At 38.0% G+C, this 26,700-nt stretch overlaps 1 protein-coding gene across 2 annotated transcripts in view; it reads left to right on the forward strand.

Moving 5' to 3' along the window:
• Positions 1–26,700, forward strand: part of RNGTT (RNA guanylyltransferase and 5'-phosphatase) — a 172,209-nt gene that overhangs the window by 48,546 nt on the left and 96,963 nt on the right. For both annotated transcript variants that reach the window (XM_010000510.1, XM_010000509.1), the window contains exon 10: positions 11,510–11,674. In XM_010000510.1, coding sequence (XP_009998812.1) covers positions 11,510–11,674 — 165 coding nt within the window. The remainder of the gene's footprint in view (positions 1–11,509; positions 11,675–26,700) is intronic.

Genomic DNA, 26,700 nt, shown 5'->3' on the forward strand with positions numbered 1-26,700 from the left:
TCTGTTTTAATCTTATTTGTATGAGTAAGAGCTTCAAAGAAAATGTACACACCAAAAGTGTTTGGGTATTTTATAGCTCGATAACAAGCAATGCATCAGAATTAAAACTGAAAGCAGCCTTATAATAGAAGTTGATTTATTTGACCTGCTCAATAAAAGATAGTGGTTGGAAACAGTTTGCTAAAGAGTACTGCAAAGCTTCCCATTTCTAAAGCATGTTTGAACAATCTAGGCAGTGAAATTGAGAGGTCATAGAAACGTTGGACTGTAAGTGGTGTGTTTTTTACCAGAGCATCATGGTGCTCTCCTTGTTTAGGCTGCTTCATCACCTCTTCCTCAAATTTGTCTTTAAACCAGGCAACTGGTCATCTGTTAAGTCTTCAAGAGTTGGTGCTTCCATTTACACTGGCTGTAGGACAAATACATAATAAAGAAATTTATTGTGGCAGTTGTAGAAAGAAGAAGCCTTTGTTGAGAGCTGGGAATAAAGTCTTTGTGTTCACAAGAAAGAACAATTGAGAAGTAAAGAAAATGAGAAACTTACTTTCTTTAAAGCAGTCTTCAAATATGGTGAAGATTTGTATGTTACCAAAGGGGTCTTGTATGTTACCTTTTCATAGATATTGTAAAATTATTACTGTATTTTCCCCAAACAGTCACAATTTATGTCAAATTTGAAGTTAGTCAGGAGTCTTTTTGCAGGATCTTCTACTGAAGCTTATTTGAAGAACTAAACTTGACCATGTATTCCACTTGTTAGACCTTACCAGTCATGCTTACTGTTATTTAGCTTTTTGGTTTTGCTGTGGTGTATCAGGAACAAGCTTCAGGAGACTTCTAGAAAGAACCAAGGAAACTTAAGAGAACAGATGGATTGAAATATGTAGTGTGTATTTGGCTCTAGATGTCAACATAGGGAAAACCTTAGGAAGAAGAATAAATAAAAATTGAGTTTCAGTGAGGCCTATACTGGAGTTCTGAGGGAAAACATTTAAGTAATCTATCTTTGCTGTCTCTTCCCATCATAAATTTTATATTGCATTCTGATGCTTATCACCTATAGCTTCTACAAAAGTCAGTCTTCAGGGATGCTGATGGAACCCTCTGATTTAGTTCCTTTTTAATCACTGATTCTGTGACGTCTAGCTTCCAGAAGCTGGTGGTAGTGCATCTCATTGTGTTACAGGAGATGCCTATGTCAGGAAAAACAAGTTATTCTTGAAGAGATTTAAAAAAGGTCTTTTTTTATTGCCATCTTCTTCAGTTTAATAATGAAGTTAGTTATTACTAATAGCACCTCAAAAGATGACGTTGCTGTGTCGCTACTTTCATCTCACGTGTTAAAATGAAATTCATAGAAAGAAAGTTATGTGCAAGTGAAGTAAACTCACCTTTCTACCTCAGGTCTTTGAGGAAACCCAGAGCAATCCCTGCTTTTTCTTTTCTGCTTCACTTGGTTCTTTCTATAAAGAAGAACTCAGAATACATAAAATCACCTCTCAAAGCCTATTCTTGAGAGGCTCCATACAAGTATTTTAACAAATAAATCTGCAGGGGTACTTAGTGTAACAGAAGAGAATAGTTAACAGTCCCAGAACCAAATACAAGTAGATCCAAATCTATGTTAATCAGAAACAATCCATAAAAGAATGTCTTAATTTTCCAGTTATCTTTGAGTCAACTCTTTCTGAGAAGTACTGCTTTGAGAAGCTTTTTCTTAAGTCCTATCCAATAGTTATGTATAGATGTATAGACAAGAAAGTTAAGCAACTTTGTTTTCCTTAGTTAAGTAATAAAAAGTAACACTGGCATAACATAGAATCTAATTAGTGCATTCTTAGCAAAGATGCTGAAAATGAATAGTACTTTCCTTTTCCTTTTTAAGCCTGGCCTTTAAATTTTTAAACTCTAGCCAAGTTTTCATGAAAAGATTGCAATGGTAAGAGTAGACTGAATGCTTGAAAAAGAATAATTATTTTAATGTTTAGAAAGGAGATAGAATTTTTATTAAATTTCCTAATACTCTGTGCATTAAGTCAAGAGCAAGATTTCTTTGGTTGTCATTATGCACAACAATGCTGTAGCTATTAGATAAAATTTGTCATTATAAACATATGCTGATCATAAATCCTGCCCACAGCCAGTGTGCTCATTGAATTAATGCATGTGGTTTTTTTAAAACCCTGTAAATTATTACCATGTTTTACTTTTCCCTTACAAACCTAATTATAAAGTGATGTAAAGCTCACAGTACATGCTGTCTCATTTATCAGCCCACGAACATTATCTTCAAAATAGACCATGCAGATTTTGAAGGCACAATTCAGAGATGCAGGTGTTAAATTGCACCTTTTGTGTTTACAAATGCAGCTGGCTGCCAGTGACTCTTCTGCTCTTAGTTTTAATTCTGGGTTGTTTCTCAAACGGTATCACCTCAAAATACAGATTTTAAATGCTTACGTTACTAGTAGGACCCTGGAAAATGAGGATGCCATGCGTGTGTTTACATTTGTACCTTTTCTGTTACTTCTTGTGGAGATGTACCTGACAAGTGCCCAAATGTTTGCAGTAGTGCTCTTGCTGTGTGTCATGTTCTCAGTATCTGTATATGTCACTTCATTCTATCATGACTCGGAGGCATCAGGTAAATGAAAAATCCAATCAGTTGTACCTCACTTTGCTTTCTGTTGGTGCACTTGGATGAATATATTAAGATTGTAGCTTCGCTGCTCTGACACTGTAATTCCAAAGCCTCTCTGCTCTCTCCAAATCCCTTGCTTGAATTTGTGAGGTTACACAGCTGCTGGCACCAATGCTTCCTCCTCCTCCTCCCATCTTTATAATGCAGTTTACTGAGAGCAGAGACGACTTGACCAGGTAATACATCTTGGTATACGAATAGAGTAGCATTACAGAATAGGGAAGGTAACAAAAGGTGGACTAGGAGAGCTTGTAAGATCAACACAGTGATGAGGGAGGGGCTTTGGGGTCTGTGGAGATGGATGGACAGAAATGCATCTTAGGTAGTGACTTTTTAAAAGTCTTTCTTGCCTTATTCCCCTTCCCTGTCTTTTATTCATAACTGAATACATAACTTGTATGTGTGAGCAGCGAAATTTGCAAATCTCCTTACCTATTCGGTAAACTTCCAAATGCAAAATGTGTGTTTTCTGTTGCTCCTTGTGCTTGAGAAAAGTTCATATGCAAAGGTAGCACTTGCATGCATTTTTACATCTCTCTCTTGCTATGATGCCTACAAAAAGTAAATTATTGCTGAAGCATGATAACTAGTACCTGCTGACCAGCTTATCTTTAGTGTTTTCATGGTTTTAATTCTATATTTTTTTATCAAGTAAGTTGCTTGATGTTGGGGAGCATTCTTTAGCATTGTAATTAATTTGAAGGCTGAGTTTTACTTGCTGGTTAGATTGTGTGAAAAAATACATCTGCTTTCTTTGTTTCCCTTGCATCTCTGAGTTAGAGCCTCCTTTTCCCAACCCAGGGGGCACTATGGATCACAGTGAAGGTGTTTTGTTTTCCACATTTGCCAAAATAGAGAATGCTTAATGGGAAATTACCTAAAAGCAAAGGGAGTATATTTAATTTTGGCATGTCTTGTTTTATTGCGCAAAGGTGTTTCCAAACCTTAAGATGAAGCATGTCCCATGAGAACCTTTTTGAATGGCAGATTATCACTAGTATAATTGTTAGGGGAAGAGGCCGAAAGTGTTGGTCCTGGAAGAGAAATATATGGACAAGTAGTTTGCCAAGAACATCTCTAGAGGTTGCCATGATATTAAATTCTTTATACATTTTCTGGTTTTCAGGCTCTGTAAGTTTGAGTGGCTTATTCTGATATGACACTTCTTGAGCAAACCATAAAACCCACTTTAAAAGACACAAAGTGAGACCTGGAAGTTTAAGTTGCATTGTAAATGAATATAACTGAAATAATTCAAACCATGTACAATTCAAAGAGTAAAGTCCACAGACAAATTTTTGTTCTTAGAAGATATCTTTAAAGAGATTTTATCAGTATTTTTACTAAACAATTTTCAGCATCTTGCATCTTTAGTGTTAAAATTACTCAGGTTTTATTCACAATATTTTTTTCTCTACTCTCGTGCTAGGAATTGTAGCATATGATTGAATAGAAAAACTGTCTCCCTCAGCTTGCACTAGGGACTATGCACTAGCATAATCATTCCTAGAGGAGTTGCCAAGTGGACTTAAACCCAACTTCTGGCTCAGGCAGATATTCAGAACTCTGAAGAATCTGGCAGTAATACAAAAAGCTTTACAGTGAGGCAGGTTTTCCAGTTGCATTATCACATCTTATTTAATGAGTACTGGGACTGAATTCTTAACACAGAGGTGTTTTTTTCCAGTATGATTTGTAAACAGAAAAACTATAGGTAAAATAGGATGGTTGGGTGAAAACCATATGGAAACAGTAGGAGTATGTTCAAATGTTGTCATGTCTTATTTCCCTAACTTAGTTTTAGCTTCTCCTTTTCTACAATTAATCTAGCTGTAATATTTCACTTCTCCTGTTTCACATCTTTTCCTGTGTATAAGGGAAAGAAGTAAAGAAAAAAAATAATTAAAGTTAATCAAAGGGATATGCCAAATTTAAAATAACTATAATTCAGGATAGGTATTATGAAGGTAAAAGTAGAACCTCTCTAATGTTTTCTTTTCCATGGCTAGTATGTTTGCATAACTGTTATGGTCTAGGAAATAATAAGAAAGCTGTATTTTTATGTTTTTTAAAAAAATATTTCTGTTATTTAAAAGTAACATGAAGGAAAAATTGCACTTTTCTTTTGAAATTAGTATAATAGTAGTTCATCAGTATTTCTTACTCATAAGCTAGCAGTGCACACAGTGAACTATGTATCTGAAAGACAGATTGTGTACTGAAGTTACAGATCTTTTAAAAGTCTTCAGGAGTATGACATCTATTACAAGCAGACACTTCACTTTAGATCTCTCATGGCTTATGAAAGGTAGGTAGTTCCTTTTCTTAGATAGTGTTTGTGAATCAGTGACAATTGTTACTCTTTTTTTTTCCCCCCTTCATTTCTCTTTCTACAGTACACATTGTAGTAGTCTTATTTTAAATACAACAAATTGATTTATTTTCAAAAAACAATCACTGCCACAATCTTTTCAAGAATGAAATGCCCTGAATAGTGTCTTTAGCATATAGGAATTTTCCCATGGTTCTTAATTCACTGGAGTGATAATTCTTTTTTATAAAGACAGTCCTGGAAAAATCCAGCAATAGCTATTATTATGAAGACTCACTGTGAATGGCTGATAGAAAGGAAGAGAGTTTGAGAGAGTAGAAGCAGAAAATAGTGACTGGACTATCTGCTACCTGTTGCAGTAAAGACGAGGATGCCTCCATACAACGTACAGCATCAGCACTAGAGAAATCAATTGGAACAAACAGAAGTAGTAAAGCCCTGTGTTCAACACTTGACTTTGCAGGTAGCCTAAATTCACTGCAAAATAAATTATTTAATTTTTTATTCCTCTGGGAGAACCACATTCAGTCTTTTTGTGTGTGGATATCTGATGATGATGATGGCAAATCTGTTTAACAGTTATGGTTTATTAGAATTATGACTCTTGCTTCTGTAATTAAAAATGGGAAGTTCATCTGCTCCTCAGATTACTTGAGGGGAGACAGCCAGTCTAGACAGAACATAATTCCTTTTGGTTTTAATCATTTACATGCTAGTAAAATCCCCTGATTGGGTTTTGTTTTTGAAGGCTCAGAAAGATTTATAAAGATCCTAAGTGAAGCCACTGTACATGCAGTCAAACAATGAATTGGACTAGCTTGTCTGTGCTCCCAAAATAGCAACTACTAAGCTTTCAGTGCCTAACTGGAGCTTTGTTTTCAAAAGAGGGGGCTTAGGTGTTCATCCATAGTAGTATCCCATTTCCATAAGTCTGCCTCTGTATTGCACAATGTCAATGGTGAGAATCATCATTCAGTCACTCAAACTGATTGTAAATATTCTGCCCTAGATGTGTTACCTTTATGCTGGTGAAGCAAACTTCTCGTCCCCTTGTAATTAAAAGGAGGTTTTACTGTTTTTATCTTGAATTTGTATTCTCTCTTGAGAAGTCCAAGGTGGAGAAGAGTGAGGAAGAGAGCAATGTTTGTAGTATAGTCTACTTTTTCTGTTTTGATCTTGTCTGTTTAGTCACAGTTTTGACAGTCCTGCTATTTAGTTCAAGTTATGTTTGCTAGTAGAAAAGAAGTGTGGAGCTGTATTTGTATTTTCTGTTAGGCCTTGACGTTAATTCATGGGCTACAAGCTCCATTGTTGATTAATACATATTTGAATTTATTTTCAGTGGTGTGTTTGGTGTTGTTGGTTTTTTTTTAAGAAATACCAGTAATTTAATGCATGTCGTAAGCAATTTTTTAATAGGTCTGATTCCCCAATTTTTTTTCGTTCTGTGGTAAATCAAAGTGAAATTCCATTGTATAAGATGACAACATATACATAGTAATTATCTTCTGGAGCACAGTGGTTGAATTGTTACAATTGAAATAGTGTTTCATACTCTGTACCTCCTTGATGCCAAGATATGGATTAGAAACCATTTTGAAACTTAAATTCCTTGCCATTGCCATATCTGTTTTGACTGACAAGAGTTAAAAAAAAACAAGTTTAAAATGTATTTCCAGATTATAATGGTTACTTGCCTTCTAGAAATTAAAAACTGAAGAGCCATAATTCTACATTTTTTTCCCTTCTCTAAAGCTTTACTTGCAATCCTGTTTTTAAAAAGAAAACTTAAGTAGAAAGGAAAAATAACCCAAACCTTTTAGGTTAATGAATATAGTAGTAATCTTATTTGGAGAATGAAACAGCACCTTCAGATTTGTTTTTATATAAAAGCTATGTGTATTGAAAAAATATAGACAAAGTAAGTGTCAAACCATGACTATAAAATGCAAAATATTTGACTGTATGGTCTTCAGAAGATGGGAGAATTAATTACAGGCTTTCATTGGAAATGCAGATGACAGCTGTGGGTGCCTTGAATTGTGAATAATAATGTTAAACACAGGGTAGAATATTAGCCCGAGTTTATTCTTATTCTTCTCTCAAAATCATTTAAGCTGAGGCAGTTGTAACATATATTCTGCTACGGCTCAATAAGTGAAGATGTGCATGGAACGTATATGCATGTATGTGCTGAATTATTCATGTCTAAGTTACTGCTCTGGGGAAACAAATGGCCCATGCTTTGCTGGCAGGTAGGCCTTGAACTGCATCTCCTAGAGGAAGAGAATAAATATTCCCAGTTTACCCTGGCCCGAGCTATTTATCAGCTGCGTACACAGGCCCAGGCTTATTTCTTTTTACTATAGCTGCACTGGGAAAAAAACAAGTAAGTATCAAATTCTAAGAGGAAGATGATTTATCACCTACATACCCCATTTTGTTACTTGTACTGCATCCATCTAGGTAAAGGACTTTGCATGTAAGTCTCACCAAATTTACTGAGCTGTAGTCACAAGTGTAACCTCACAAGCAGAGAAATGGAGGCTTGAACCTCAAGGGCAGTGATCTCTCCTCAGGTGTCCCTTTTGCCTTGTGGAGAGAGAGGGGACTGAGGAAGGGTACATAGCAGAGATTCTGTTATCCTTTTACACCCATCTCAGTGATTCCTGCCATCTTCCTGTATTTAAAGGCCTGGGATTTGAGTTTCTCACCAGCCCTTCTAACTGTATCAGCTTGAGGTTGTGTGTTAACACAGAGGTCTCTGTGAACCAGGCGGAGGGAGGAGCTGCAGCAGAACAGCCTGGCACTTGACCAAATTCACTCTCGGGACCTATATGGAGGAATGTTATTGGGACAGTGATTTTTGCTTGCTTGGTTGTTGTTTTCTTTTAGGTAATTTCAGCAAATAAATTGTCTTCTCCCACTCCCTCAATACAGTGGATATCAAATGAGCTGCAGACCCTATTTGCTAGTGTTTCTAAACATGTATTAAACATGTTTGATCCTGGGTAGATTTCAAAGCTCAGCAGAAATATCATTTCACATTTTGAGGATGTGTGGAGGGTTGTGTTTAAAATCAAAATGGTATTTTAGAGCATCACATCTATTGCAAACCCACGTAATGGTGTCACCTCTTAGTGCAGTGCACTAAGTTTCAACAGGTGAAGAGAATTCAGATGCTCGAGGAAGAGGTTTTGATTCAACAGATGATTCCTCTCCTGAGGCTTGCCTGAATGATATTTTGCTTCAGGATATATTTTAATTTCAGTGAGGGAGACATGTAAATCTCTAGCCTAGACAGGAGGCACATGCTACTTGTTAATTTTGTTTTACCCTTTGCTAACAAACTTATTTTAGGGTAAAAATGTCTAGAACAGGATTTATGGTGTAATGCACTCCAGTAAATATACAGTTAGGCAGTGGTGACCCACATCCGTCTCAGACAAGTAGAACCTTAGATACTGAAGTAAAATCTCAAACATCTGAATGTTTAAATTCATAAAACGTCTATATTGCCTCGAAGCATGCTAGGATTTGATGCCTGGGTTTAAATTACACATTCATCAATGTCTTGGTTTTGGACAACTTTTACATGTGGGATTTATATACTAAATAATCTCTCCCTATTTTTGTCAAGGTCTGCAAATTATTTAGTGCAGCCTACGTTACCCTCCTACTTGTTTGCTAAAAGCTGGGATTTTACCACTTGAAGGTTTTGGATCTGTCTGGGATAAATAGATTCTATTTTAGTAACATTTTTTGTAATTATGGAAAATGCCTAATAATAAAGAAAAAGCCCTTCTCCAGTACTGCTTTTACTTGATATGTCCTTGATTTAAATTCAGCGTTGTGTTAATTTTCTTGTTGCTAATGTCCTGTGCTTTTGAGAGAATGAAACAGTCCTTACATTCTTCGTTAATTTGGCTGATGAGGAAGTTGCTCAGAACCATTATCTGTGTTTTCCCATCTCATATGATCAGCCTAGCTCTGACCTTTGTATGATGGAACCTAGTGGTAATACACCCTTCTGCTTAACAAGCTTTGGATAAAAATACATGATTGGCAGAGCTGCAGAAATAATTACTTCCAAGTAAATGGTAGAAGTGAAAGGATTATTGAAAGGAAAAGTGATTCAGCTGGTTTATGGTGCATATGAAGTCGTCTCAGCTTTTAATTTAACTATGAAGGGACTGAAATAAATTTAAGTCACTATGCTAAAGCAGTTTTGAATGCATCATTCTAAAGAAGCTGTCTAAATAGCTTTACTGCTTATTGGAAGCTCAACTGTTTGGAACATTAATTAGCTCATTTGCTTTTTCAGATCTACTTAGAAAATGTGGCTGAGTGGATACTCTAGGGAAGAGCATGTGTACTAGATCTTGCTGAAACTTACCTAGGAAACAGTTTATGATCTTCTTTGTAATAATAATAAAAAAAAGTATGCACATTTCCCAGGAAAGAATTCAATCAGTTTTTCAGTGAGTTGTTACAGAGGTCAAGATGTGTTTTCTATGTTTTAGTTAGATATACAAACCAAGGCAAACTCAATCACTGTATAGATAAGTTCTCAAGTGATCTGTACATGGGGTAAGAAAAGAAGAGCAGTTGTTCAGAATTTTGTCTAGGACACTTAAAAATCTGTAGATTGTGTTCTGCAGTGAAGGACTGAAGAGTGAGCCACTCTCCTGCTCCTTGTTTTCCATTCATTTGAATGACTCTGTACTAGTAACACCTTATATGAAGGGAAAGCAACAATGAAGGCAACGTTCACAGCCAAATAGGCTTTCTTCTTCAGTAGCATGATCAGTTACCAGAGATAAGGAGACATTTCACCCATGTAATCACTGGCTTTGTGCAGAATGTGCTTCCCCCACAAGTGATGGTTGGCTCCATGTGCTGCCTCTCCTCCTATAGATTGAAACCAAACCCTGTAAGAAACTGGTTGTGAATTACCCATGGCATGGAAGTGCCATGCATAGTTCTTATAGCTGTTGTAGTGGAACAATTGAGGACTTTGTATAGAGATCTAGTAAGGATATAATCTTAGGAAAAAAATATAAGAGAAACTTAGTGCCCCTTTGGGAGCACGAAATGCAGAAGATTCTGATAAAAGCCAGAATGAGTTTGGAAAGAACTTCATTAAACTCACATTGGTCTGAAATTGACATTCTGATTTTCTCCTAATTAATATACCTGTCAGATACTACTCATTCTATCTCTTACCTCTGTGTGTCTTACCAGGCTGTCATTTTATCGTAATTTCCTTTGCATTCTTTAAGGTTGACCGATTCTGATTCCCTTTGATGCATGTTAGAGTAGGGCTTTTTTCCTTTTAGGTTCTCTTTCCTCTTACCTTCTACCTGTGTTTAGTACAGGAAATACCTGGTTGTTGTTTCTTCTGCTCATCTGTACTGCTGTCATTGCTGATCAGAGTCCCATGTCTTCCCAGTTTCCTGTGCTTGTTGCTTTCAACTTTTGAAAGATTCTGGTTTTGAAGCCAAGGCTCTGTGAGCATATTCGCTGTGGACCATGAAAGGGACAGTTTTTCAAAATTATTTTTTTGTGTGAATGGGTGACAGAATGAGGGATGGTCTCATGTAAATAACTTCCAGTGCTGTATTGTGCTTGTAACAATGCAGTTCTGTGAGTTCTGTGGCTTGCTGCGGTGATGGTGACATTTCTGATTGAAACTAACTTTAGAATTTTTAAGTTGTCAGTCGCTTGTTTTCTCTCAGCAATATCCACAGGATGTTCTCACTACCTAACACTCAAAATGCATAAACTCCATTAAGAGCAATTATTAATCTGACAAATGTGCATTTTGAACACTCATACTGCTCTGGTGCAATGCACCAAGTGTAAAAAGGACAACGTAAAGCTGCTGGTTTATTTCAGGTCTTGAAATGTGACAGTACATTACTGAGACTTAGAGAAGGGCTTTTACTACTTTTTGGTGTCTGAGCCATCATGTATCTTGCAGGTTTTTGCAGCCACCGCTTATTGGCACGTTTTGCAACTGCAGCTATATTTTTTTTCTTTTGTCTGTCAGGAGAGCAAAAGTGTACATAATGCTTCTTTCTAGGCATCAATATTCAAAGCAGTTTGCTTGACTGTGTGAATCACGTTGTTGTGTTGTCATTAAAAGTATTATGAAGAAAAAGAATGTAGCTGCTATATTCAAAGTTAGAACTAGGGAATATTTAATTTATTTTCCATAGCTTTAAAGGTATTTAGGTATTTAATTAATATATGCTTGAATACATCTTATGGGTTTTTATCTTTCTATGAACTTTGATTAAACCTCTTACAGCCTGAGACAGATGATTTAAAACCAAGCACTGAGCAAAAAATACGTAGTGATTTAATAATGTTTTTATGTATCTGTATGGTTGTAAATATTGTGCAAGGAAAACTTACTGTTCTAATAATCTGGTAAGTGTTTGGTTTTAATACTGATTTTTGCAATTTGGCAGGGACAGCCTGTTGGAGAGTGTGATTTTAATGTTCGACTCGCATGTATAGAGAAAGAGATTATATTTCCACGTCATGAAAAGATGAAGACTGGTCTTATTGACAAAACACAAGAACCATTTAGTGTTCGAAACAAACCATTTTTTGACATCTACACATCAAGAAAGGTAAACTTTATTTCAGTTGTTTATGTTGAGGCCTTGAAGACAGCAAAAGACTGTTGAGTCCCTCACCTTTTTGAGCTTCCCACAGGTTACTCTGCTAAGCGAGTGTTAGCAATGTCTGGGGAGTGACTGGCAGTTTGGAGTGCTCTGACAAGTGGTTGTAGGCTGCCTGTTCAGTCCGAGTTACTATTTTTGCATACATAAAACCTGTACTTCGGCAAAACCTAGTTCTTTAATGTTGAATGATTGCATAGAAGTTAATAACTTCAGGTCTGAAACATCTCTGAGCTTAAGGGAATATCCAAAAGCAATGTTGTTTACACTGTCCTCCTTTGTAGGTAAGAATATAATGTTCTTTTTACTTCCAGTCCCCATTTGGCTATAGTATAAGAAGAGTGAGTTGTACTTGAACTCACACTTGTTCAGCAGTGATTACCAAGAGCCCATTTTCTCTACATTTTACTTATTAAAATACTACTCTGGGTCTTCTGATGTAATGCAGAAGACTTGCAAGTATATATGAGTTCCTGTCTTTCATTGTGCACCCTATTCTTCAGTATAGACTTATCCTAACATTCTGTAAAGTACTTTTGTTCTCTTCCGTGAATTAAATGTCTCCTAGATAGTAAGTTCTTCTAGAGCTACCCATTTTTCTTAGCACTGCTGTTAGAAACAGTCCCGTGTCTCACCAACACAGAGCAACGAACATCAAATTGTTGGCTTCCATTTGCTTTTGTCATTTCTTTGAGCCTATAGCAGGTAGAGAATCTCCCCCCCTTCCAAGAGGAGCAGTAATGTATTCTGGCTAACCAAGAGTGGCCAAAAAGTAAATAAAGAAATAAGGCATAAGATGGACTTTCAAAAAAAAAAAACAAAACAGCAAAAAAACCTGGCAGAGAGTAGCAGTCTTCAGAAAGTTAAAATCATGAACAGTTCTTTGAGAAGTTTGTGTGGATAAAGCACTATAAATGTTTCAGTCACCTCTTTGTAATTATTGTTACATTTATTGTCTGTTAAAGATCAACTTTGTAAATGTGAAGTACATTTTTAAAGGGGGGGAAAAAAGGCTGTCTAGAACACATAAAAGAAACTAGAACCAAAGGAACAGAATTTAATATTGGTTTCTTACAAAAATGTATAGTTTTTTTTAAGTGTTCTGAAGTTCCAGGTTATTTAACCTCATTTAAAAATGGCAGGAAGAGCATGTTTGGAAGCATTCCTAGAAAAATTTCTAGGTAAAAGACATCTGTAAACAGATCCCATGCTAGTTAAATTTAACTGCTAGCACGACTATTGAAATGATCCTCTGCTTCCCAAAACCTAGGAAATTATACTCAATGGCCTTAGTTTTCCTGTCTAAAGGAGATTTCTGAATTGTCCATGTGCTTCCCAGTGTGTTGGATTTCAACAATTCCGAGTGCAGCACTTTTTAAAGTCAGCAATGAAAAGATGCTGTTTACTGGTCTTTCTTTGCCTTTCTCAGAGCTCTGAGCATGAACTCTTGGTAAGAGTCGTATTACCCAGCAATAAAGCACCACATACGTTGGTGAAGGAAAAAAAATTACATGGCTAAAATTCATTTCATAATAGATATAAATTGCTTTTGACACTAATGCTTGGACAGTATATCTTCATTTTGTTCTTGTCGTCAGCAGGTTTGATTAACTTGTGAACTATGGAATGAAGCAGTTTTCTGGCCAATTTTCTCCCATTTTTGTGCAGCACTTGGAGGTGCACACAGAGCAGGAGAGGTGGAGTTACTGGCAGTGCAGAGCAAATTGCTGTTATTTAAATAATTTCAAACATTTATGAGCTACCTGCTCTGTGCATATATTAGATAAAACTGCTAGGGAAAAAGAAAGCATGTAAGAGCAATATCCTGGGTTTTATTAAGCTACATGTTTTGAAAGATGATTTTTTATTTTTCTTTTTAAATAGGCCTATTTTTGTCAGCTAACTTCTATCCCTAATCAGAGTGAGTAAAAGTTAGTGGCTGGTTTGCATTACAGTTATATAGCACATTTTTTCTCTTGAGGGTTTCTTTTCCTTAGAGTTTTGCTGCTTTTGTATGAGCAATGAATATCCTGTTGGAACAGATAGAGTGATGACTTGCACAGTTTGATAAAGGAGTGCATCTGAAAGTGTGAAGCATGGTGCTCTCTTTGGGTTTTATTACTTATATCAGGCTTTTTAAAAGCAGTATTGGAAGATATCAGTAAGTCTGCAGTACCAAGTAAAACTTAAGAGAACATTGCAACCTGCATTTGAGGCTATTATGTGGCAAATGCAGTTCAGTCAACAAATCCTCGTCCTAATGTCCACCACCTTAAGAACCTGTTTGAGATAAGAGTGTCTATATGGTTTTAATTTATAGTGATGTTTAGGTTTGGTGTGTGGTTTGTCCTCCCCCCCCGCCTTGTTGTTTTTCTTTTGTTTGGTTTTACAGTGTTTTTTTAAAAATGGTAATTGATTCCAAGGCTTTCTATGCTTTGAGTTCAAAATTGAGCTTGAATTAACTGTAGGTTTTTAAACTCTTTTTGTACAGCGTAGGTTACAAGTTTGAAGCAATGCTTGTTGTGATTTAAAGTACCTGTTACCTAGTGAAACTTGCTCATTATCCTACTGTTGCGATGGAAGACTTCTAGAGAGCCTTTAAATGTGGTAGTTTTCAGTAAAAAGTTTTGTCAATGTCCAAGAATTGTTTGTATGCCCTGTGGTAATGGTAGGGAGTTTTAGGTAGTACTGCTGGTATTGAGGGCAACTTTTATCTAAGGGAATACTGGTAAACATATAAGGGAAATAATTATGTATTTCAAATCTGTAGCTGCTCAAAAGAGTAGTATTCATAAAAATATATTCTCCAAAGAATAAGATCTGGACTGAGAATTACTGTTCCGCTTACTTGGCTCAAAAACACATTTTTTGTTCCATTATTTTTGTGAACTTGATGAGTGTGATTCCTGTGACACTTCCTTAGGATAATGAAAAAGGCATTACATCTTCCTATTAATCACAACTTTGTGAACAGAATTTTTCATTATGTATGGTCAGAATAGACTATTGTTTTGAAGTGTTACCCTTTGCTGAAAGAGGTATTTTTAAATAAATAGTATTGCTTTGCCCAAAATATTTTTTGCTATGTTTATTTAGTCATCTCTGCAACTATAGCAACAAATGTACTCCTAGCAATGAATACCTCATTAGTATAGCTGAAAAAGCAAGCTGGTTTCTTTGCATCCATGACAAATGTCATGACGGGATTTACTAACTCTGTGCTGTACAGCAAGGTCTGCAGGGAGACAAGGAATTCCTTCTAGCTTCTCAGTCTGCTCATATTCGGATTGACTTGGCATATCCATCAATCCATCTCCAGAGATGGTGGCAGCTGAATGAATGCTTGAGGACTGACAAATGGGACAAATGCTTAGACCTTTTCCTCATGCTTAATTAGCTGTTTTTCCTGTTCTTCTCCAAGGATCCTTCCTTTCTTGACTAGAGGCCCTTAAAGATGAACGTGAGTGATCTGAGGAAAAGTGTATGTTTTCCTAAGTGTGGGTTTCTTCCCTGCCTCCAGCTGTTGTACTTCACCACTAGAACATGTAGCTTCTCAGGTCACCCCCAAGGATTACTTTCAAAGAAAGATCAGTGGACATAGAGATGCACCTCACCTCTGGCCGAAGACTGCTGATTACACCAGCAAATTCAAGACTGAAAAAGTGGAAAACTCATACCAGCAGTCAGAATGTGTTTTATCAAAATTCAGGAAACAGGCATAGTCTTTTAGTATCATAGAATCATAGAATCATAGAATCTTAGGGGCTGGAAGGGACCTCGAGAGATCATCTGGTCCAACCCCCCTGCCAGAGCAGGGTCACCTAGAGTACATCACACAGGAACTCATCCAGGTGGGTTTTGAATGTCTCCAGTGAAGGAGACTCCACAACCTCCCTGGGCAGTCTGTTCCAGGGCTCTGTCACTCTCACAGTAAAAAAATTTTTTCGGATATTCACCTTGAACCTCCTATGCTCCAATTTACACCCATTACCCCTTGCCCTATCACTGGTCATCACCGAGAAAAGCCTAACTCCGTCCCCCTGACACTCACCCCTTACATATTTGTAAACATTGATGAGGTCACCCCTCAGTCTCCTTTTCTCCAAGCTAAAGAGACCCAGCTCCCTCAGCCTTTCCTCATAAGGGAGATGTTCCACTCCCTTAATCATCTTCGTAGCTCTGCGCTGGACTCTTTCAAGCAGTTCCCTGTCCTTCTTGAACTGAGGGGCCCAGAACTGGACACAATACTCCAGATGTGGCCTCACCAATGCAGAATAGAGGGGGAGGAGAACCTCTCTTGACCTACTAACCACACCCTTTCTAATGCACCCCAGGATGCCATTGGCCTTCTTGGCCACAAGGGCACATTGCTGGCTCATGGTCATCCTCCTGTCTACCAGGACCCCCAGGTCTCTTTCACCTACACTACTCTCCAGCAGTTCAGCCCCCAACCTGTACTGGGACATGGTGTTGTTCTTCCCCAAATGTAAAACTCTGCACTTCCCCTTGTTGAATTTCATCATGTTTCTCCCCGCCCAACTCTCCAACCTATCTAAGTCTCTCTGAATGGCAGCACAGCCTTCTGGTGTGTCAGCCACTCCTCCCAGCTTAGTGTCATCAGCAAACTTGCTGAGGGTACATTCTATACCCTCATCCAGGTCGTTGATGAAGATGTTGAACAACACCGGTCCCAGCACCGACCCTTGTGGGACTCCACTAGTAACACACCTCCAACCAGATTCTACCCCATTGACTACAACTCTCTGACTCCTTCCTTTCAACCAGTTCCTAATCCACCTCACTTCCTGGTCACCAAACCCATACCTGATCAACTTATCCACAAGGATGCTGTGGGAGACGGTGTCAAATGCTTTACTGAAATCAAGATAAACCACATCTACCGCTCTACCATCATCTATCCACCTAGTAATTTCCTCATAGAAGGCTATGAGGTTAGTCAAACATGATTTACCCTTGATAAAACCATGCTGACTGCTCTTGATGACCCCCATGTCCTTGATGTGCCTGGAGATAGTGACAAGAACAAGTTGTTCCATCACCTTTCCAGGGATGGAGGTGAGGCTGACCGGTCTATAGTTACCCGGGTCCTCCTTCTTGCCCTTCTTGTAGACTGGAGTGACATTTGCTATCCTCCAGTCCTCAGGCACCTCACCTGTTGCCCATGATTTACTGAAGATGATGGAGAGTGGCCTAGCAATGACCTCCGCCAGCTCCCTCAGCACCCTTGGGTGCATTCCATCTGGACCCATTGATTTATGGATGTCCAGATTACTCAACTGATCCCTAACCCAATCCTCATCTACCATGTCAAACTCTTCCTCTATCTTGACTTCTTCTGGGGCTATATGAATCTGGGGCTCATAGGGAGACCCTGCAGGAGTGAAGACAGAGGCAAAGAAGGCATTCAGCACCTCTGCCTTCTTTATATCCTCTGTCACCAGGGCTCCCACCTCATTCCTCAATGGGCCAATATTGCCTCTATTGCTAGTTTTGCTAGCTATGTACTTGAAAAAGCCCTTTCTATTATCCTTAACCTGACTTGCAAGGTTAAGTTCCAAGGAGGCCTTAGCTTTCCTAATTGCCTCCCTACATCCTCTGACAACAGTCCTATATTCCTCCCAAGTGACCAGCCCCTCCTTCCATGATCTATAGATTTTCCTTTTCCACTTAAGTTTGCCCAGTAGTTCCTTCTTTAACCATGCAGGTCTCCTAGCACCCTTACTAGATTTCCTAACCATTGGGACACTCTGATCCTGTGCTTGCAAGAAGTGGTCCTTGAATGTTGACCAGCTATCTTGAGCTCCTTTATTTTCTAGCACCCTGTCCCATGGGATTTCCCTTAATAGATGATTGAGGAGACCAAAGTTTGCCCTGTGGAAGTCCAGGGTTCTGGTCCTGCTGGGTATTTTGTTCCTTCCACACAGGATATGTACTCATATAAAATCTGTTTTGTTGTGATTACATCAGCTCAGTTAAGATTTTATTAGCATTTAAATTCTATCACCATGCCTTACAAATTAGGTAGTTAATATTGTACAAACAAGGCAAACAAATAATTATCTTACTGTATTGCTTAATAATCTACCTGGTCTTCTGACATTTTTCAAAAAGAATTTTCAGCTTCAGTACAATACATTTTTTTTCTACTATGTTCTTGTTTGTTACACAGTTGTCAGGCTTTTCACTCTCAGTCTATCCTTCTTTCTCTCTAATTCTTACCCAGACTTTCAACTTGCCCCTCATCAGCCCCTGCACGAAACTCAATACATTCCAGTTGCTCTCTCACATAAAGAGCAACTCCACCACCTCGCTTCCCTAGTAGCATTTTCATCACAGGCATCTGCAAGATAATGGGTTGAGGGGTTTTTTGTGCATTTTCAGCAGGTACTTCACTGTTTCTGAAGTTTGTGTGTCAGGCACTCTGCTGAGAAAGCAGTCTTGCAGTTGTAGCTTATCTGGGAATCTGAAATTTAGCTTCTGAGCTAGGTGACTGTGATTGTGTGCTTTGAGTGACAAGCCAATGTGCATTTCAGAGAAAGACAGGTTGGACTTCCTTGATGCACAGTATATATATGTATTATGTAGTATTACCTTCAGTCTTGCAAAAACCCGACATTATTAGCCACTCCATTTGAGAAATTTTGGAGAGAGATGTGCATTAGGCTTTGTGCTCCTTACAGAGCACAAAGAGAAGCAGGGAATATATATACTGGATGGCTGCTGCTGGAGGGAAGTAGGCATCTCAGCTTGAGTACCTGGAGTTAAAGGTGTCAGCAGCAGTAGGTCTTGGAGTTGTTTTTTTTAAGCATAGCTGGGTTTTGCTTAGGGTCAAGAAAAGAATCAAGTGTACTTCGGAATTGCAATGGTTGGAATCACACATTGCATTCTGTTTTTGTTTTGAGAAACTTCAATTTTTGACATATGTTCCCAGGACGCAGTTTGAACCGCACAAAACTAGATATTGTAGACATCTCCCTTCACAGCCTCCCTCTGTCATTGCTTTCTATGACCTTAGTTAAGACACTGTTCCAAATTGAAATCTGTCATTGGCCATACTTCTTAACAATTCTTCTTATTAAAAATAGCATGGATCAGTAAATGTGTGTCAGCTTGGGTGGATTGTAGGAAGATTACTCAAAAAGGCCAGGAGTCTCAGCACTCTATTTAATAGCAGAATAAGTGGCTAAACCTTTTAATTATACCAGGAAAAATTAATGTTGTCCATATAGGTTTAGTTATTTTCAGTAAAAATATGGAAGTAATTACTTGAAACAGCGGAGTTAACTCTTAGTACTATCTGGGAACACACGTACTCTGTGAACTATTTTGTTTTTTAATGTAACTTCCAAATTCTTTGAGAAAGATATTTTTGAGCAATGTTGAATCTTTGCTAGTTGTCATTACACTGGCTTGATTGGCCACTTTTTTGCATAGCTTGTTTTCATTTATTACTGTGTACTAGAATTCAAGGAGATGACATGTTCAAATCTGCCAGCTCTCCCACCTGTCATGTAAGGACAGCAGCAGTCTATGGGAGAAACTGGATTTCAGGCTTCCTTGACACTAAAGTATTAAAGTTTCAGGATTTTCAGCAAGGACATTGTCTTTATTATATGAAACAGGAAGTGCAGGCGCATAGAAATAAGTAAACTCTTGGAAATTTTGGAAGTCTTGGCTTTCATTGCCTAAACCAACCCACAGTTCTTTTGCAAGGTTTTTTTGTGTGGACAGTCCCAGCCCTGATGTCACCACTAAAGCCTATTGTCTAGTGAAAATGCTGTCTAGTAGGAGTAGGAAAAAAGTGTCCTTCTGTACAGTCTGTGGTTCCATGGTCTGTGCCCATCACTCTCAGTGGAACAATAGGGCTAAAGGTTAGGAAATGAGATAGGTCAAATGAACAACCTTTTTCAAATGCTAGCATGCTTATGTCAATGTCTTGTCAGTTCTTAGGATATTATCTGATTTTAAAATGACAGCTTGTCCTAGAGGAATTAGGATGAAGGTGGGTAATCTCTGCTAGAAGATTAAATGGTCTAGGATCTTCTAGGAAGTTTTCAGTCAAATCTGAGAACTGATTTACTTTGTTCTCCTGGTTTATTTGACATTTGGATTTAAATTTTTTTTTTTTTCAAACTGCTTTTGTTGTACTCAGGAGAGGTGTAATGTTTAGAAGTGTTAACCAATAAATGTACTGGTGCTACTGTTGAGGTGGTTTACTTTGGAAAATTAAGTTGCTGTAGTTCACTGATGATGAAAGAGATAGTGTAAGTACATGACTTGTTGAGGTTGGTGCAAGGAATTTTGCGGGCAACTGAAGCAGCTGCTTGTTAGTGTGGGCATGGCCTGAAGAAGTGAATGCTGATAAAGTCAGAATATGTGGACACGGCTCACCTGTATCTGCCAAGAGAGCTGTTAATCCAAAACTGAGTGACCACAAAGCCCTGTCTTATGTTGCCAAGTAGCCTACAAACAAAAATAGGGAGAAGGTTTACAGTTGTGGAATAGAAGACAAGAGAGTTCAATGGGCAGCAGAAGCAGTGTCAAATAATCTCTGTATATTGGAGATTTTGAATTCTGCATTTAGGTAGAGGGGGAATGTTACCATCTGGAGGGTTTTTAATGCCAGAAAGACTTGTTTCCTCTGTTTTTATTTTTATTTTCTATGCCTTAAAGAGTAGCTTAATCTGCTCACCTTTCAGTCCTGCATTTCCTGACCCGGAGTTGGCAGTTACTCTTCGGTGTCTGGCCTGCACCATAGTCCTTACTCCATCTGTTCTGGTTTTGTTCAGGTTTTTGGCCTGCTTCTCATCTCATCTCCTTTTAATTATCTTCTAACCCATCTCCCCTCTACTATTTTGTTTCTGTTTGCTTTTATTTTTTCATGTATTTCTTCCCATTACATCTCCCAGAAAAAGGAAAAGGAGATGTAAAAGCAGTTTTGCCTTATGATGCTTCTGTGCTGGTGGTTCTTTATGGACCTCTCTTCTTCCTATAAATGCAAATAATGGTTGACCTGAGGAACCTAGTGAACAAGTAGTGAATAAGAAGGTGGAAAGATGTTACCTTATGCTTCTATTAGAATTTGAAATCTGCACTTGGCCGCTTACCTGTATCCCACCATGTAGTACTTCAGCCTGATTTTGTAAAATGCTTTTTCCATGTGGACTTTAAAGCTAAGGAAAGCCAGCAGATGAAAGGGAAGCTTTGTAAATTGTAATATGAAACAGATGACCTAACTGTGGTTCTTGAGCTCAGTGTAGGTTACTACCACTTGAAATTCAACGCTTGGACTAGAGCTGTTTCATGCAACCAGCTGCAGCAATGAAATGACATGGATACTGTTCAGAAAATGTGATTTCTGGCAGTAGGAGGATGAGGGTAGCAGGGGCCTTTTAGGACAGGGCTGGTGAGATGTCCAGCTGCCTCTGGGCATTCCTTTCTGTGGGGCAGAGAGCCTGCAGTTTTGTCCAGTGCAGATCACACAGCCCAGCAGCTTGTGGTTTTGTCACCAGTGCTGAGCCTTCTTTGTTAACCTACTCCAATTTTCAGAAATACTGGACAGCACACTGAGTCTAGCAGAATTATAGTTACGCTTTATCTGAAAAAAAAATTACATATTCATTAAAACATTTGCTTGGCCATATTTTCAGTATCTTTCTCAATTGTTTGGGTAGAGACCAAGAGTTACAGGATTTCCCCTTCTGCTGAGCTTGTGTGTGTATATGTTGTTACTGGGACTGTGGCCCTTTATGTGCTTCCAGTGCTGTTTTCTTTTTTTTTGTTGTTGTTGTTTGTTTGTGTTTGGTTTTGTTTGTTGTTTGTTTCTACTTTAGTGGGAGTCATGTTCTTGTGATTAAACCTTGCGAGCTCTGTGGCACTGTTTGGAAATTTCAGTGGAGGTATTTATTCCATTGACAGGCATAGCTTGTGTGATCAAAATAATCACATATTATTTCCACGATCAAGATAGAATTTACTGTTCCCAGTACTAAAAAAAATCAGTGAACTCTGCTTACATGCTTTAGATTACCTCTGCTAATATAAAATAAAAACATATTGAATACCAATCTTTATTTAAATCACAGAATTACAGAATCATAGAATGGTTATGTTTGGAAGGAACCTTTAATTATCACATTTAAAAGTTGATCACCTTTAAAATTTGAAGGAAGTTGGTCAGGCAGACCTTGTTTTACACAATGAACTGTTCATTTTGCACAGTGTGCAATAATAATCATTTGGCCAGAAGTGTCTCTCTGTGCTGCTTTTTTGTAGTTTCAGGAGTGTTGTTGATAAAGCAATTCATGGACTGCATCTCCCCTTGAAAATCTCTGGCCTTGGCAAGTCTGTGTGAAGGTCCAAGCGAAGGAAAGGCTTCACTATGGAGGTCTCAAGTATCACCTGAAGCCTGGCATAGCTCACAGGTGAAATCACCTTCAAACTGTACTTGATGAAGGGACATCTTCTGGAAGTGGAATGCAGTTAAGAGCGAGGTTTTCCAGGTTTACACAAAAATATTTTCCTTCATGCTGGGGAAAAAAATTACTCCTTTGTCTAAGTTTTCAGACTCCTTGCTCTGGGGAAGTCACTTAAGGAAGACCTGTTCCTGAACAAGAATCTGTGTTAATTTCCTAGAGTTAAGAAAGAGGATTAGGCTACTTGCATTTGATTATTATTACTTGTGATGTCAAAGGTAAAGTAATTTCGGTTAGGCAAAAAGGAAAGTAGGTTTTCTGCTTTTAGTTTAAGAAGTGATTAAAATATTAGTTACACTTCACGTTTCACATTAAAGAATGTACTGAAGTTAAAACAAGCAGTCTTGAATACTTCCATGAAGGATTATTTTCATAACTAGTGGATCATGTTAGATCGTTGTACAAATTAAATTAGTGTAGAATAATTCAGATGTGGAATATATAATTAAATTCTGACTTGGCAAACTACATTGTGGGAAATAAAACAATGAAACCTAGTAGAAAAATAAAGACGTATGGATGAAGCATGTAACTTGGTGAACCTAGTAAGTTTAAACAGTAGAACAGTGCCTACCCTGTTAACATTTTAAGATTTGCTTTGAACATTCTAACATCGTGACCTTCTCACTACTGGATTCTTTGCTGTAGAATGAATGCACCTTTTGAAGCAGGAAAAGTGTCTTAAACAGTGATTTCTACTTTCAGTTTAGTGGAGAAAATGCAAATCTGTTTGGACTTAATGACCATTTGGTATCCCAGTATGGGCAGTTGAACTGGTATATTTGGTATGTTCTGAATTAGTAAGAGGACTCAGCTGTGGTGACTAAGTGGGTCACTCCATTCATTAATTGAGGGGCAACTGTTTAATATTGTCCATTGTGCCACTTCACAGCCTGTCACTTTCCAAACTGCCTCCTGGCAATACAGCTCTGCAGGGAAGCCATCAGCCTTCTCATGTTGGAATGATGTTCAAGTGACATAGGCTTAATTTGGATAAAATGAATAAAAGCACAAAGAAAATGGTTAAAGGTGGGGTGAAATTTGAAACAGCTTGTTATACAAGATTATAGGATGTCCGTTAGCTCTTTCTTTTCTAGTGATATGTCCAGTTTTGCAAAAAAATGCTGGACAAAGTCAATCTTTTTCTTGAAAATAAAGAAATAATAAGATTGTGACATTAATAGCATGGCCTTACAGTGCAAAGTTTGAATTTAAATTTTGTAGCAAATAAAGGCCTGAAGTGTTGTTTAATAGCAGAAGAATCAGACATTTTTTAACGTCCTGAATGCAATATTAAGTCTTAATTTTTTGTATTAAAATCACTACGTCAGTGCCCAGTGGAATGCACCAGTCCAGTTTGAATCAGACATTTTAACAGTAAGTGTATGAAGATGTCTTGAATATCCATTTCATGTCTAATTGAATTATGGTATATACAGATTTGTCTTTGTTGGTGAGTCTTAGTGGAAATGCTTAATAAAATGTGGTCCCTAATTATCTTATTTAATTAAAACAGGACTGTCCACGTTCTTGACAACCAGAGACTGGATTATGTTGTAGCAGTTTACACAGGGGCTCCATAACAGATAAACCAAGTTTGTAATGTTGGAGGAGCACTTAGAGAACAAATTAAAATGTACTTGGCCCTGCTGCACTGCATGTCAGTGTCATGTTTTTAACATACATCAGAAGAACTTTTGAATGTTGTATTTAACCAAGCCCAGAGTAGTAGGGACCTTCTAAACATCACTGGGAGAACATTACTCAGTTGAAGACAGCAACACTTTCACAGAATCACAGAATGGTAGGGATTTAAAGGGACCTTGAATGATCATCTAGTCCAACCTCCTGCCAGAGCAACATCTCCTAGAGTAGGTTACACAGGACCTGAATGGATGGCAGATCCTCGGGAATGTTACAGATTGTAGATAATTTGTAAATAAGTCAAAGAGTTTGCTAGTGGCACCTCTTAAACCTCCTCCAGCTCCAGCAGAACTCTCGTCTCAGGCAGGTGTGCTCTGCCATGTAGGAGAGCACGGGATGTTATATGGACAAAGTCCATATATAAAGAAAAAATGGAAGGTGACTTGCAGGTTGAAATAGGGAACCGAGAAGAGCACAGTAAATTAAGTAGCCACGCTATGAAATATATTGATCTGTTTCTTTGTCAGGTAAAATAAATATGAAATCTTATTGCTATTTGGCAGTGGCTTTCCCTTACACCCTTGAGGAAGCCGCATTTCTCCCATCTTGAAGCTATAACTAAAGTCATACTTTCTTAAAGCAGCCTATTTCTCTTACTTGAAAGAAACATTTGAAAACATCGTGGTTAGTTGATGTCAGTTTCTCAGCTGTGTTTTTGAGAAGAGATTGACAGTGAGAAATATCTAATGCTTATTTTGAATTCAGGAATGCAGATGTGCTGTCAAATTAAGCATTAACACACATAGTGCTCATGGTGTTCTTGAGTGGTTTTTTGAATATATTAGGTACATGACCTTTGGAGTTGTTCACTCAGAACCTGCAAACAGCTGATAGCTCAGTGGGACTTACTGCAGTCTGCTCTACATTTTCCTGAAATAACTCTATTCAAATAATTAAGGAACACATATAGCTAGTGTTAGTAGCATCTTTGAAGTGTATGGTTAATGAATTAGCTGCATAAACAAAAAAAAAGATATAAAAAAATAATAATAAATAGAACCATCCAACTTTGTTTCCTGGCACCTCTACAATATATGTATTATGTGTTGCTATAGCAGTTTTTTTCAGTTGTGCCTGCATAATGAAATCAAGCTAGAGCAGATTTTCCAACTTCTCAATATTGGAACTTGCATCCCATCTCAGACTACAGGAACACACAGCTAATCATATATCTGGAAATGGCTTTTCTTTAAATCTTTTAGAGAGGTAATAAAAAAGATTAAAGAAGCAGGTTTCAGAAGAATATATCTATATCTATGATTTCTCTTGCTATATGTTCTTTATGAAAAAAGCATAATACTCTGTGGGGAAACTGACAGCAGTTTTTATAGGAGCTGGGAAAGCTCTTACAGTCCAGTGTGTGGAATAACTTGATTTTTTCGGAAGTGCCTAATCAGGATGCAGAGCAGATAGAAGGGATGAGTCTCTGGCTTTCTTGCTTAGAGTTGTTGCTTTTTCCCCATCACATGAGTATAAACAAGAATTTCTATTGCCTTCCTGTTCTGGAAAAAATAAATGGACTCCAGTCAAGACTTTTCTGTAGAATTGCTCTTCTAAAAGACAATAAATGAAGAGTGATGTAATTAGTTAGAATACTAATGCCCAGGCACTAGTCATTTGGGTCCTTGTCAGTCATTGGCTATGAAATTATATGGGAAGATACTTGAGGAGGAAACTGTACTGTAGTCATGGTTCTTTGACTTATGTTATTTGTGGTCTATGGCCTTTTAGAGCCAAGTGTTCAGAATACTTGGCTTTTACATCAAGACATAAAGGAATCTGGGAGCCCGGCACATCATGCTCTTAGTCAGAAAACAGAACACTTGGAGCTTAAGTACAGACCACAAATTATGCTAGGGGCAGCATGGATCCCCAGCTTTTCAGCTTCATCTGCTTAGAATACAAGGGAGCCATCAGATAGTAATGTGTTTATAATACATCTGAGAGGGCTGTTGTAGCTGTGAAAACTGTGAGGTAAACAAATGTTTCTTTCAATGCTCCTGCTAAGATTTCTGACTAGTTTTAGACCAGAGGAGAGTGCGTAGGTGCTGGAGCAAACCCAGGTAGAATTAGGTCACCTTTCTCCTCTCTGTGCATGGACCTGTCTGTTGCCTCTTCATGTTATTCCAACCTTTCTGTTCCCACTATTATTACTGCAGAACTTGTAGAGGTTCAGTGGAGGTGCCCAGGTGAGCTCTTAGCATAGCAGGTGAGTTCCCATTCTGCTGCAAGAGCTGTGAATGGGCTGTACACGGGGGAGGTGCCCCTAGTATAGTTGGTGATCCACAAAGTGCTGTGAAATACTGGAAAGTGAGCCTAATGCAAAAAGAATTCCAGTCATTATCTGTAATTAGAACATGTGTGAGACTGTCAGTAAACATCTTCTTGGGAAATAGGAGTTTCAGGTTCATTACATTCTAATGGTGTTTTGCTACATGAGTCATTAGTTCAGATCATACATACCTGTGATGCATTAAAGGGTAAAGCAGGGTATTCTGTACAGGAACACTTGCTAAAGATGATGAAGGAGTTTAGAGAAGAAGCAGTGCATATTTCTCTTGCAGGAGAATTTTTGTTACTAGAGACTGTCCAATCTGTGAAGCTAATCTGAGTCATACTAAACACTCCTTTGGTTAAGCTTTAAAATGGGAAGAGCTTGCCTTGTCTGCTTAGGTTTTGTTTAGCAGGTCTTCTAGTGATGGATTCTTATGGAATTCTTAAAATGTACTTGAGTGACCATTTGTATCCACTGTGCTTTTGTTGTGGCTGTTGGCT

Source organism: Chaetura pelagica, unplaced genomic scaffold, assembly GCF_000747805.2.
Source record: "Chaetura pelagica isolate M959 unplaced genomic scaffold, ChaPel_1.0 scaffold174, whole genome shotgun sequence".
Lineage (NCBI taxonomy): Eukaryota > Metazoa > Chordata > Aves > Apodiformes > Apodidae > Chaetura > Chaetura pelagica.